General features: G+C 40.8%; 1 protein-coding gene across 3 annotated transcripts in view; it reads right to left on the bottom strand.

Annotated features, from left to right (window-relative positions):
- Nucleotides 1-12,477, bottom strand: part of TBCE (tubulin folding cofactor E) — a 67,233-nt gene extending 54,756 nt beyond the window's left edge. Inside the window, exon 1 of one of the 3 annotated variants that reach the window (XM_054575494.1) lies at nucleotides 12,407-12,477. In XM_054575494.1, the coding sequence (XP_054431469.1) occupies nucleotides 12,407-12,450 (44 nt within the window). In that variant the 5' untranslated portion in view covers nucleotides 12,451-12,477. Of the gene's footprint in view, nucleotides 1-10,280; nucleotides 10,367-12,406 lie in introns of those variants that run through there. The other 2 variants (XM_054575495.1, XM_054575496.1) reach the window with 2 other exon arrangements.
- Nucleotides 12,478-14,345: the final 1,868 nt, after the last annotated feature.

Raw genomic sequence — 14,345 nt, 5'->3', positions numbered from 1 at the left:
ATACAAGTATGAGGAGGACACACTGAAGTTCCCCTTCCACTCCTTGGTGTATCGTGCTGACGCTCTATCTACCTGAGCTACCTGGCCAGGGCCCCTTCCGCTCCTGACAGTCATTACCTCCTCCCACTGGCGGCACCTTTATTATGGTATTTATCGAAGTATCTCATAAATACTTCCATACATATTTTATGCTTATACACGCAAATATATTCCTTTTCTGTCTTTATAAAACTGGTAGCATACTATATATGTGTTCTATTCCTTACATTTTCATTCAATAACACATCTAAGAGATTTATCCACAGTCATATCATGAGCTTTCAAATTTTTTATGGCTTCCTAAGACAGGGCGGGGCAAAAGTAACTTTTCAATTGTTCGTATGGAAAATAATGCAATAATTAATAAATAACAATATAAAAATAAACTGTGTCATGTACTGAGAACTGTAAACCTATTTTTGTCCCACCCTGTCTTTGTGTAGGCCAACCATAATTTTCTTTCCCCGTTCCTCAAAATGACAGACAAGTTGCTCCAAGTTTTTGCTACTGCAAACAACAGTGGAAAGATTAAGCCTGTGCATTTGTTATCTTACACATGAGCAAAAATATGTATAGGACATTCTCAAAATGGGCATTGCTGAGTTAAAGGGGCTGTGCATTTTTGAGAGCTAAAGACAAATGTTCCTTCTTAGTGGCTATACCAATTTATAGTCCCATCAGCAGTACATATGCTTCTATATTATCACAACGTTGCCCTTCACAGGATATTGAGAAACTTTTGGTTACTTGTCAATCTGATAAGTGAAATATGTATTTTATTTGCATTTCCTTCTATTAGGGAAGCTGAGTGTCTATTCACTTTGATTTCCTTTCCTGTGCACTACCTGTTCACATCATTTGCTCATTCTCCTATTGGTTTATTGATTTTCTTAATGTTTTTTAAAATGTATTTTATTGATTTTGCTATTACAGTTGTCCCAATTTTTCCCCCTTTGCCACCTTCCACCTGTTACCCCCATTCCCTCCAGTAATCCCTCCCTTAGTTCATGTCCATGGGTCATGGGTATAAGTTTTTTGGCTCTCTATTTCCTATACTGTTCTTAACATCCCCCTATTTGTACTTAATCCCTGCACCTTTTCCCTCATTTTCCCCCTTCCCCTCACCACTGATAACCTTCCAAATGATCTCCATATCTATGATTCTGTTCCAGTTCCGCTTAGTTTTTTAGATTCAGTTGTTGATGGTTGTGCATTTGTTGCCATTTTAATGTTCATGGTTTTTCTCTTTTTCTTATATAATTCTCTTTAACATTTCATATAATAAAGGCTTGGTGATGATGAACTCCTTTAGCTTTACCTTGTCAGGGAAGCACTTTATCTGCCCTTCCATTCTACATAATAGCTTTGATGGATAGAGTAATCTTGGTTATAGGCCCTTATTTTCATCACTTTGAATACTTCCTGCCATTCCCTTCTTGCCTGCAAAGTTTCTTTTGAGAAATCAGCTGACAGTCTTATGGGAGCTCCTTTGTGAGTTAAGTGGCTGCGTTTCTCTTGCTGCTTTTAAGATTCTCTCTTTATGTTTAACCTTTGGCATTTTAATTATGATGTGTCTTGGTGCTGCCCTCTTTGGGTCCAACTTGTTTGGGACTCTCTGTGCTTCCTGGACGTATATGTCTCTTTCCCTCGCCAAATTACAGAAGTTTTGTTTTTCCATTATTTTTTCAAATAAGTTTTCAATTTCTTGCTCTTCCTCTTCCCTTCCAGCACCCCTATGATTTGGATGCTGGTACGTTTGGAGATGTCCCAGAGGCTCCTTATTCCATTCTCATTTTTTTTTTAATTCTTTTTTCTTCTTGCTGTTCTGATTAAGTACTTTTTTCTTCCTTATGTTACAAATCATGGATTTGAATCTCGGTTTCATCCCCTCCACTGTTAGTTCCCTCTGGATTTTTATTTCACTTAATGCAACCTTCATTTCTGCCTGGGTCTTTTTTATGCTGTTGTAGTACCCAATGATTTCTTTGAATATCCTGATGACCAGTGTTTTGAACTCTGCATGTGATAGGATGTTTATCTCCAATTCATCTAGTTCTTTTCCTGGAGTTTTGTTCTGTTCTTTCATTTGGGCTATTTGGTTTCCTCAATTTGGCAGCCTCCCTGTGTCTGACTCCATTTCAGTAGCATGGCCTATTATAGAAAAGGCACCCACCTGGATGACTGTGGTTTTTTGTTTTTTTTTTTAATTTATTTATCTTTCGACAGAGGGGAAGGGAGAGAGAAAGAGAGAGAAACATCAATGTGTGGTTGCCTCTCACACACCCCCTTACTGGGGACCCAGCCTGCAGACCAGGCATGTGTCCTGACTGGGAATCAAACCGGCAACCCTTTGGTTCACAGGCCAGCACTCAATCCACTGAGCTACACCAGCCACAGTGAATGTGGCTTCTTTAAATCCTTGGTTGTTGGACCTCCATACAGCTCGATTTTCTGATAAATCTGGGTGATTTCATTCTGTAGTTTAGTTTTAATTTTTGCTGTAGTTGTGCACGGAGGTGAAGCATGTTTACCTATACCTCCATCTTGGCTGAAAGTTTCTTAATCTGTTTTTTTTTAAGATTTTATTTAATTTTTAGAGCGAGGGGACGGGAAGGAGAAAGGCAGAGAAACAAAAATGTGTGAGAAAAACATCAGTCAGTTGCCTCTTGCACACCCCCAACTGGACATCTAGCCTCCAACCCAGGTATGTGCCCTAACTGGGAATTGAACTGGCAACCATTCACTTTGCAGGAGGACACTCAACCTACTCAACCCGCTGAGCCATACTAGTCAGTGCTTCTTTCTTTTTTTTTTTTTCTTTCTTTTTTTTTTTTTTTGGACCATGCAAGTTCCTTGGAAGGAACAAAATGAGAGGAAGATTTCTTTGGTTTGAATTCCCATCAAGGAGAGAGAAAGAGGTATAGTGGAAGACACTGAAAATATTGTAGGAAAACACACTGCTGTTTTTGAGTCTTCCCAATGAATAAAATGTCTAATGTAATCAAATGCTTTCTTGGGCATTAGGAGAGTACATTTTGAAAAATGGAGATGAAATACCATACTCTCAATGATTTCATGTCCCAGCTGAAGCAACTCTGCCTAGATGGTTCAGCTGGTATACATAGGGAAGAAACTGATTGATGTTGGAAACTGATCAATGTTTCTCTCCCTTCCTCTCTCTCTAAAATCAATAAATATATACTCAGGTGAGGGTTAAAAAAAATAAAGCTGAAGGAAATCAAAGCTCTATTAAAACCTAAAATATTGTGAATTTCAAATTATTTTTTTTCAATTGTGGTAAAATATAGGTAAGAAAATTTACCTTAACCATTTTTTTAAAAGATTTTACTTCTTTTATTTTTAGAGAGGGGAAGAGAGGGAGAAAAAGAGGGAGAGAAATATCAATGTGTGGTTGCCTCCCATGAGCCCCCTACCTGGCCCACAACCCAGGTCTGTGTCCTGACCGGGAATCGAACCTGTGACTCTTAGGTATGCAGGCCGGTGCTCAATCCACTAAGCCACACTAGCCAGGGCATTCTTAATCATTTTTAAGTGTTAAGTACATTCACATTATTGTGCAGCTGTCATCACCACCCACACCCAGAACTGTCTGCATTCTGCAAATATAACATCGCCATTAAACAAGTCCTATTTCCCCTCCTTCCAGCCCCCGACAAACCATTCTACTTTCTGTCTCCACAAATTTGACTCCTCTAGTTACTTTTTTTTTTTTAAGAGGGATCATACAGTATTTGTTCTTTCATGACTGGCTTGTTTTAGTTAGCATAATGTCCTCAAAATTCATCTGCATTGTAGCACGTGGAAGAACTGCCTTCCTTTTTTAAGGCTGAATTATATTCCATTCTATGGATATACCACATTTGGTCCATTCATCAATGGACACCTGGGTTGCTTCCACTTTTTAGCTATTAGTGAGTGGTAACTAATCAACATGGGGGTATATAACTATCTTCGTCTGTTCCTCCTTTCAATTCTTTTCAAATTATCTTACTTCAGGAATGTTGTAGTTATTCCATTGTTAAGACCATGTAAGAAACAGTTTAGCTTTTAAAAACAGATTAAGAGCCTTGGCTGGTGTGTCTCAGTGGAGTGAGCTCCAGCCTATGAACTGAAACGTTGCCAGTTCAATTCCCAGTCAGGGCACATTTAAAACAAATAATTAAAATCTTTTAAAACAAAATAACCCTCTAGGAGAATTTAAGACATCTGTGATCCTCCATCATAATTTCATCTTATTTTTGTGCCACTTTTATAATCTCTTAGAAGAGCAACAACTTCATTCTCCTCTTGTCAAATCATCTATAGCATAATCCATGGATCTCTTCCACTACTTCTTTTACTATCCCTTGTGCTTTCCACCCCAACGCCTCCACGCTTGGCTGCAAACAAGCATACATATCTTCCTGATACACACCATTCATCTCTCGTATCTCATATTGTTTTGAACAGACATGCATTTCCATTCCAATAATGAACGTATTCCAGAAAAAAATTTTTTAAAGATTTTACTTACTCATTTCTAGAAAGAAGGGAAGGGAGGGAGAAAGAGGGAGAGAAACATCCCATCTCGCATGCCCCCTACTGGTGACCTGGCCTGCAACCCAGGCATGTGCCATGAATGAGAAAAGAAACAATGACCGTTCAGTTCGCAGGCCAGCACTCAACCCACTGAGCCAGACCAGCGAGGGCCTACTCCAGCCAATGTCAATGATGCATATTCACGGTACTGCATATATCTTCCTGGAATGGAAACTTGAGACTATGATACTGTGCCATGTTTTTGCCACAGTATCTCTTTCTAGAATCTTTTTGCTATTTCCTCCAGTACTTTATCACATTTCTCCTCAATAACATCCAATTTTAACAATTTCATTAACAAGTTTTCCCTCTATTACAGTTTAAAATCGCCCCGGATGGGTGGCTCAGTTGGTCAGAGCATCGTCCCTTACACCAAAAAGGTGTGGTTTCAATTTCTGGTCAGGGTACTTACCTAGGTTGCAGGCATGATCCTTGGTTGGGGTGTGTGTAAGAGGCAATGATCGCTGTTTCTCTCTCACACTGATGTTTTTCTCTCTCTCTCTTCCTCTCTTAAAATCAATAAAAACAGCCCTGACTGCTGTGGCTCAGTGGACAGGACACTGTCCTACAAAGCAAACGGTCACCAGTTTGATTCCTGGTCAGGGTACATGCCTGGGTCGTGGGCCAAGTCCCTGGTTGGGTGTGTGCAAGAGGCAACCAATTGATGTTTCTCTCTCACAATGATGTTTCTCTCCCTTCCTTCCTTCCTCCCTCCCTTCCCCGATCTCTAAAAACAAATAAATCCTGGCTGGTGAGGTTCAATGGATTGAACGTCAGCCTGCGAACCAAAGTGTTGCCAGTTCAGTTCCCAGTCAGGGCACATGCCTGGGTTGTGGGCCAGGTCCTCAGCAGGGGGCATGTGAGAGGCAACCACACACTGATGTTTCTCTCCCTCTCTGACTCCCTCCCTTCCCCCTCTGTCTAAAAATAAATAAATAAAATCTTTAAAACACACACAAATTTAACAAATTAAAAAAAAAAACAAATTTAAAAATAAAATCTTTTTAAAAAATAAAATCATTAAAATCCTATCCTTGGGTGAAAATTTTTTTAAGAAGGTTTAGCATCCATTTTTCTCAAACCTAATGATTTTCTTGATTCCTATTAGAAACTATTTTCCCAATTCCTAAGAGAGGCAGAATATTTTAGAATGGAGCTGATCATTATCTGGGAAGACAAGAAAGGAGAAGATGGGCCGGGGTTTAAGTTATAGGACAAAAAGATAGGAGAAGCTGCATCTCAGTGGTCACCTCATGACCACCGGAAATTCAGACGGAGGGAGATCAAGGTTGATACCTGGCATCAGCGGATTCACGGAAACACGGGTGGCTGTCCCAAAAAGTAGGATGTTCCTGAGAAACTCAAAAGCTGCCTCTAGGAAGCCTGGTCAGAGAAATGTAGTACAGATTACGAGACTGGTGATCAGGACAACTAACCAGAACAGAGTGGGATGTCAATGTCAGCAGGAAGCTGGAGAACTCGGCTGATTACCTGTGTAGGGCCTAAGCGAAGTGTTTTATCCCCCAGGTCCAGGGGCTCTTAAGATATTTTCTAATTGAAGATTTTCACTAATTTCTAACTGAAATTTAGCATTTCCCTAAATTATCAACACAGGCCGAGAAATCAGATTAGCAGCACTGTGATCACAAATACCTTATAACTATCACAGATCTCAAAATATACTTTACACTCATCACTACTTCAGTTACAATATTTACTGGACCTGTCACAAGATTGTCATTTAATATATTTATAAAGACACGTTATTCTATTACAATTTTTAAAGATTTTTATTTTTAGAGAGAGGAAAGGAGGGAGAAAGAGCGGGAAAGAAACTTTAATTGGTTGTCTCTTGCACACCCCCAACTGGGGACCTGGCCTGCAACCCAGGCATGTGCCTGACCAGGAATCAAAGAGGCAACCTTTCAGGTCGCAGGCTGGTACTCAATCCACTGAGCCACACCAGCCAGGGCTCTATTATAATTTTTAAAGTATTTTGATAACTTTATTTCACACAACTGATTTCACTTGAAATCTTATGTATCCTCTGTATTTAAAAACATTAAGGCCCTGGCCGGTGTGGCTCAGCATTGTCCCATAAACTGAAGGGCTGCCAGTTTAATCCCTGGTTAGGGCACCTGCATGGTTTGCAGATTTGGTCCCCAGTCAGGGCGCATGGGGGGAAGCAGCTGATTGATGTTTCTCTCTCCCTTCCTTTCCCTCTGAAAACAATGACTGAATGAATAAATAAGCAAACAAAAACAAAACATTAAGGAGTGTACATACTTCATGAGCCTGCTAACAGGGTCTTTATCTTAAAGAACCCAATGAAGCCCTGGCCAGGTAGCTCTGTTGGTTCGAGCATCATACTGACACACTAAGGTTGTGGATTCAATCCCTGGTCAGAGTACATATAAGAAATTGATGTTTCTCTCTCTCCAAGTCAATAAATTAAAAAGTGTTTTAAAATATAAAAAGAAAAATCAATTAAGAAAATTTGGAGGACGTAAGAATTTAGTAGTGAGTCTCCAGCATCAAAGGAAATTATATAGCACTTTACAAAATACTGTTTTCCTTAATTGCATAACATTCACTCAAAATTTTAATAATTGTTTTAATTCTTTCAAAAATGACTTAATTTTTAAGAATGGAAGACTCTTAATCTGGGAAAGGCATGGTTTTTACCTATTTTCTGTTTTTTAGCCCAGCATCTTACCCCTTTAGGACATGAGCTTTCTCTGCCTGGTGGGCTATCACTCACCCATTACAGGAGTAGACACATGACCTAGGAGAGCCAATCTGATGACCCCTCACCTCTATTTCCTTGAATCCAGCACTGGTCTATGTATAAAATCCTAACCCAAGCAGAGCCAATCTTTTAGGAAATGACATTAGCACTTGAAGAGGAGGTCCACCTCTTTCCCAAGACCGTAAAACAAAAGAACCACTTAAACCTGGAATAACTTAGGGGCACCTCTGGCACTATGTAGAAAAATCTTCTCTGAAAATAATGGCAAACAAGCAAGCAGAGCTGATCCAGCCCTGCCTAAAGTCCTTCATTATCTCAGTTAAATGAAACACTGAATTACTTCTTTCTCTTATACCAATCTGAGCTGTTTCTTTCTCCTGCAACTGAAAGGATCCTGAAGTACACGTAAGAATTTAGGTCATATTTGCTCCTATTTAATCTAATATGGACAATACATGCAGCCAATCTGTTGGATGGAAATTCTGCCTCTCCTACATGCTAGCTATGAGACACTGGTTAATTTCACCTGTGTCTGTTTCCTTGTCTGTAAAATGCTGATATATTAGGACCTACTTCATAGGGCTGTTGAATTAAATGGTATTATATGCACAAGTGCTCAATGTATTGTAAACAATCCACAAATGTAGCCATTAAGAAAGACTGTATATTACATAAGAGGAAAATGTTCCATAAATCCAAAAAAATGTATTACAAGTTCAGAAGAACAGAAGCTGATATGGGGAAGTTAATCACAGTAAGGCTACTGCTCACAGTAGGTATAGATTCCAACATCAATGACATTTCCCTCCTTCTGCAGCCAAGAAATCCAAACAGATGTCTGATGCACAGTAGAAAAGGTAAAAAAAAAAAAGAAAAGAAAAAAACAAATACCCTGGCAGTTTGTGAATATTAGAAAAAAGATTGTTTTCAATATAGGTTCTATTATCTTTCTAAATGTATTTTCTTAAATCTTTCCCTGATATTTGTTCAAAATTATACCAAAATAATTGGTATGAGGTCTGATGCATCGTTCACACACTGACACCTATCAGGCAGAAAGCTCAACCTCCACGAAGAATACATCTGAGATTTAGAAGCTCTAGTAATCCTGGCTCAGGCACTGTGAGTGCTTAGATTCCTTGACTTTTCTGTCATGAGAAAGTAAGGAAGGAGAAGGTATGCTCTTCCACGAGCTTAGTGTAATTGGGAGAGATGACTAACAGTGTAAACCTAAAACTGACCCAAAATTCGGAACACAAGGATCAAATTCAGTGATGGAAGAAAACCATGTGAGTCAAGAGGGAAGGCATAGGAAATAGTCAGTACCATAATAACTACGTATAGGGCCAGGTGAGTACCTGAAATAGCAGGATAACACTCTGTAAAGTACATGGTTGTCTAACCACTATGCCATACATCTGGAACTAATAAAGAATGATACTGAAAGTAAACTGTAATTGGAAAAAAAACCCCAAAACCAGAAAACGAGTGAGGAAAGGCTCCATGTAGAATCCATGCCCTGGTTAAGCTGTTAGGAATGGGCAGCAGACAGTGAACAAACTTTCCAGGTAGGGAAATGGAAGAGAGTTTCGCTGATTGAAAGGTCATGTTGGGAGACTAAATGCGGGAATACCTTTAAACATTTAAGGGCAAAATGTCATTTGCTTTTAAACTACCACCCAAAATGTAACAGTTTCCAAGTATTTAGCCCAATTTTATTTTATATTATTTATTTTTATTTTACTGATTTTTGAAAGAGAGAGGAAGGGGGACGGGAGGGAGAGGGAGAAAGAGAGACAGACAGACATCTATTTGTTGTTGCACTTATTTATTCATTCATTGGTTGATTCCTGTATGTGCCCTGACAAGGGACTGAATACACAACCATGGCATATCAGGACGACGCTACAACCAACTTAGCGACCCAGCCAGTGCCTTCTTTAGCCCAATTTTAAACAAACCCATCTACTATCCTTTGTTAAAATTTTTAATTGTGGTAAAATACACATAAAATTCATCATCTTACCATTTTTAAACACACAGTTGAGTGGTATTAGATGCAGTCACTGTTGTGACACCAATCACTAAAACCTTCTCATCTCACAAAACTGAAAGTCTATACTCGTCAAAGAACTTCCTATACCCCTTTCTCTCCAGCCCCCAGCTTCTGTTTCTATGAACTTGGCTACTCTAGATATCTCATTAAGTGGAATCACAGTATTTGTCTTTCAGTGACTGGCTTGTGTCACTGAACATAATGACCTGCTGTCCTTTCATGCCCTTCGTACCTGATGTCAGAGCCTGTGCCTAAGCTGTGCTACATCCTCACTACAGTCCTTTGTCCTCAAATGTTGAATTGTATCACGTCACTTTAGCTCCTCCAAAAAGCTTTAGGCATTTCCAAAGAGGCTGTAGGCATGTCTTCTCTCTCAAACACCAGTGACTTAAAGCTACACCAAAACCACAGTTGTTATGGCAAAACTATGTGAAAGAGAACTACTTAAATTAATTATGAACCAGTAAGTTTGTGCCTTTTCCCTACATACTTTCATATACCACCAAATCTTCCCAAATCACTCCTTTACAAATTCATTCCAGTGACTTCAAATAATTGGCAAACTGTGATGCTTCCCCTTCCTGGTAGTCCCTACATACTTTCTGAGTAATATCCATTTCACAGTTATTTTCAGTGGATTCTCCTGCACACTTCCTAGTAAAATGCTAAGGTAAGGAAACTAGCAAAAGTTTCTTTTAAAAAAAAATTTGAAGTGCTAAATATACAATAAATATTCCATTAAAATACATGATAAATTGCCCTGGCCGGTGTGGCTCACTTGGTGGGAGCATCGTCCCATACACTGAAGGTTATGGGTTCGATTCTTAGGGCACAAACCTAGGTTGCAGGTTCAATTCCCAGTCAGGAAGCCTATGGGAGGCAACCAATCCATGTTTCTCTCTCACATCGATGTTTTTTTCTCTCCCCTTTCCACTCTAAAAGCAATGGGGAAAAAGTCCTTGGGTGAGACTAAATATATATATGATAAAATGACTTTAATAAACCAAAAATAAAAAATAAATCAAACCACCAGAAAATAGTGACAACTACAAGTTTTATTGTTGAATATTTACATTTTACAAAAATAAGATTCTATTAAAATTAAATTGGATTCAACTGAGTATGCACAGTAAAATTAAAATTCAAATTCAAAGCTTAACCACTCTAAGAACAGAGACAGAATATATAGAGTAATATATCTTCCAAACAAGTAGAAGGGGAAAAGTGAAAAGATAAAAGAAGACCTTGAATCAAAAACAAAAAACAAACAAAAAAAATACGGGGGAAGGGGCAAAAAAGCAGATCTAAAGACAGCAAAGAAAGTACAAAGTATAAGACGGTAGAAAAAGTCCAAATCCCTTCAGTACGAAGAGACTACTAAAAGTGAGATGCTGTTTTAGGCACTAAGGATACAGCAATAAACAAAACACATAAAAATACCTGCTGTGATGAAACTTCCATCCTAGTGGCGGAAGCATAATAAACCAGATAAATGACTAAATCACAAGGAATGTCATAAGTTGACAAGCGCAAGGACAATGAGTGCAGTGGAGATGTAAGCAAAAGATCCATCTGGGACAGCCTTACAGAGAAAGTAACATTCAAAACAGGTGAGGGAGGTAAGGGACTGAATCACATGCATACAGGCCAGGGAAGAGCATTCCAGGCAAAGGAATGGCAAGCACAAATATCCGGAGACTGGCGGGCACTTGAGGAGCCCACACAGAAGGACGAAGGGGAGAGTATGCAAGAGGGGAAATCAGAGGTAAAGCAGATCTGCATCATAAAGGGCTTTGGGGGCCACTCTAAAGACCTGGCTTAGGGATCTGAGTGAAAGGAACAGACTTTGGTAGATTTTTTTTGAAGGAAGTGGATTATTTATTTATTTATTTATTTAGAGGATCACTCTACATGTTGTGATGCAAACAGAGTGGAAAAAGAAAAGGCAGACTAGTTAGATGGTAACTTGGACAAGCGAAGGCGGTGAGAAGGGTATGGGAGCCTGGACAGGTTTTGAAGGCAGAGTCCAAAGGATGTGCCGATAGATTACGTGCACGGTGCAAAAGAGCTGAGTCAAGGATGACTCCAAAGGTTCTGGCCGGAACAAGTATCTCCGCAGTGACAATAAATGTAAGTACAATAAACGTGCCAGTCAAAAGGCAGAGATTGTCAACTAGGATTTAAAAAAAGAAAAAAGCGATATGCTGTTTATAAAAGCACAAAGAAAGGTTAAAACTAAAAAGCTGAAAAAAGTAGAAACAAACATCAAATGACAGCTGCCATAGCAGTATTAATGTTAGAAGAAAAGTCTGCTCTTAGTCTTTATCGACTCGTTCTCTAACAGTTTGGCATTTGTAAACCCTGTCTTCGCGATGGGGCTAAGGTTTCCTTGTGGACAGGGATGTCACACCCTCACCCGGGTCCACCCACAACTTAAGTCCCCAGTCGGCAGTAGGCATTATGTAAAATTCTTAAACGTTATCCACTCACTTAACATTATTTCTCCTCCACCACAAATGTTAAATGACTTGGTAGGACAAGGCTCTTTCTCTAACGTCACACCAAGTCACTGGTCGCCCATACCAATTTCACCTCTTCCAAAGTATCAAGCCAGTAAGACTTCTCTGCGAAGTGCGGGCAGCGCGGTCCATCCCGCTGGGTCGCGCCCGAGACCTGGCACGACCGTCCACGCGCGCGCCAGGCCGCCCGCGCACACACGCCCTGGTCCGTACACACGCCCGCACGCGCGCGAACACACAGACACACACGTACGAGCACGCACTCCCAGAGCCTGCGCATCTGGCCAAAGTCGCAGGGAGCAGGCAACGCCCGGCTCTAGCAACCTGGGAAGTTTCCAGAAAACATCTAGGAAAGGAAAGACGGACAAGCACTGCAAGGTGACTGTCGGCCGCGGCCACTAAGAACGCTCGCCCCCTCGTCTCCCAAATCCCTGCGACGCTCACCTCTCCGAGGCCAGCTGGGTGGTTCGAGAGTCGGCCCCTCGCATGCGCCTCGCCAAAGCTCAGCTTCCGTGTCTTTACCGGAAGCGCCTTATTAGGAGGCAGGAAGTCCCGCCTCCGCGGTGAGTGACTGCCATTAGAGCTCCCACTGGACTGCAGTCCGAAGTTCGGAAAGCCTGCACAGACTCAGCTGCTCAGCTCCCCTTGCGCCTCGGGAGCAATTCCGGGAGCGAAGAGCCCCGAGGCCGGAACAGCCCCGGGGATCTGGCACGTTCCCGTTAACTGGTTCGAGTTGCAAGTCCTGTGTGAAGTTCAGCTCCGTGTTTACTGAGTCCACCGCCTAAAAAGCATGTGGTGGTCACAAAGAATAGAGGGATGACTCCTCAAAAACGGGGGGTAAATTAACGGGTTAAAACATAAGGCAGAGTGAAAGTAAGTGCAATGATGGAAAAAGCAAATACCGTAGTCCTGTTAATTTCTCAGTGCCAGGTAGGTCTCGTGTGTAAATATCTCGATGACTTCTTGTCAGGATCAAATGAGATGACGCTTAAGTAAACGTTTAGCAGTGGGGTCGGGTACGAGATCAAAGCGCACAAACGCCTAGAGCGTTTTTATTGTTTGTGCAAAAGAAAGAGGCCGTTAACCCAACCAGGGGGACGCTAAGTAACACCAGGGAGAAGGCCTTGACGATGAATTTTGTTAAAGGTGAGCAGAATTTCAACACGCAGATACCCGTTGTGAATATGTAAAAACTGCTTTTGTTTAGTGAGAGGGCATAGACTGAAACACCCTGTTTCCTAAACCTTCGGAAGCTCGGTTGTGTGAAATCCTATCGGTAAGATTGGAAACAGCCCGTTCCTGCCTGTAGGGACCGAACTACGTGGATCATTCTGACACTTGCCCAGTCCCCGTATAAAGGCTCAAATAAGGGATTTTCAGATGTAACATCCCACATTTATTTTAACTTTATAATTGTCAAGGCTACAAGACCTTGGAAGCTGCTTCATAGCCCAGGCTAGCCGTTTTTTGTTTTGTTTTGTTTTTTCACTCCTCACTTCCCATGGTGTGGGGCTACCTTGTTACAGCAAGTCAGGAAGCCTAACTTCATTAGACTACAGGTTTGTCTCTGATGGGCTTTATCAGGTAGGTTTTAATGGTGTTTATTTTGGCCAAGCCTCCTAGACACGTGAGGGTTAGACACCTTTAGTTCCATCTTAGCAGAAAACTGAAGCAAAATAAGGGTACATTATTTACCCATATTCATCTGTGTCCTGAAAAGAGCTGTGGGCTTTATAGCTTTCAAGTTTCAGCTGAGAATGACCACAGTTTTTTTAAAAATTATTGGCATCCACTAAATTCAGACCAGCTTCACAACAGTTATAGAAAACATGAATCTTCCTTTTAGTTGTTAAGTACTTTTTCCTCTCCACTAAACTGTGACATTTACACCATTTTGCCCAGCGTGAAAGAATGGCTCTCTCTCTCTGCCCTCAGGCCTTGTCATATTGATGCTGTGCATTGCTCTCAACCCTGTTATCTTCTAGAAGTGCTTTCTCTGCTCCACTCCATCTCTCATTCTTTGCCTCCTCTCACTTTAACCCTGTTCACCTTGGCATTCTGGCTTCTCTCTTCCTTCCAGCTCTTCCAGAATTACCTTCTCAAATGTCATCTGTGACTTCAAGTCACCAACGTGGTCTCCCAGTCCCCATAGCCCTTGATTTCTGTACAACATAAGTTGATAGAGTTAATTACCCCTCTTTGTTGGAAAAAACACATATGTAAAACCTTGTAGAAGAAAGGTCAAGCTTAAAATATCACACATTTGCAATGCAGTCCACTTGGAGTCTCATCATTCGTGCACTAAGTATAATACATTTGTAGTGAATGCCAGCTCTGCATCAAACACTCTTTTGGGGCAGTGGAGATCTAGAGGTGAAAAAGA

Source organism: Pteronotus mesoamericanus, unplaced genomic scaffold (assembly GCF_021234165.1).
Source record: "Pteronotus mesoamericanus isolate MK-2021 breed Mesoamerican mustached bat unplaced genomic scaffold, CSHL_Meso_final contig_303, whole genome shotgun sequence".
In the NCBI taxonomy this organism is placed as follows: Eukaryota; Metazoa; Chordata; class Mammalia; order Chiroptera; family Mormoopidae; genus Pteronotus; species Pteronotus mesoamericanus.
Note: the sequence above shows the minus strand (reverse complement) of the source record. Positions and strands in the feature narration are given on the sequence as shown.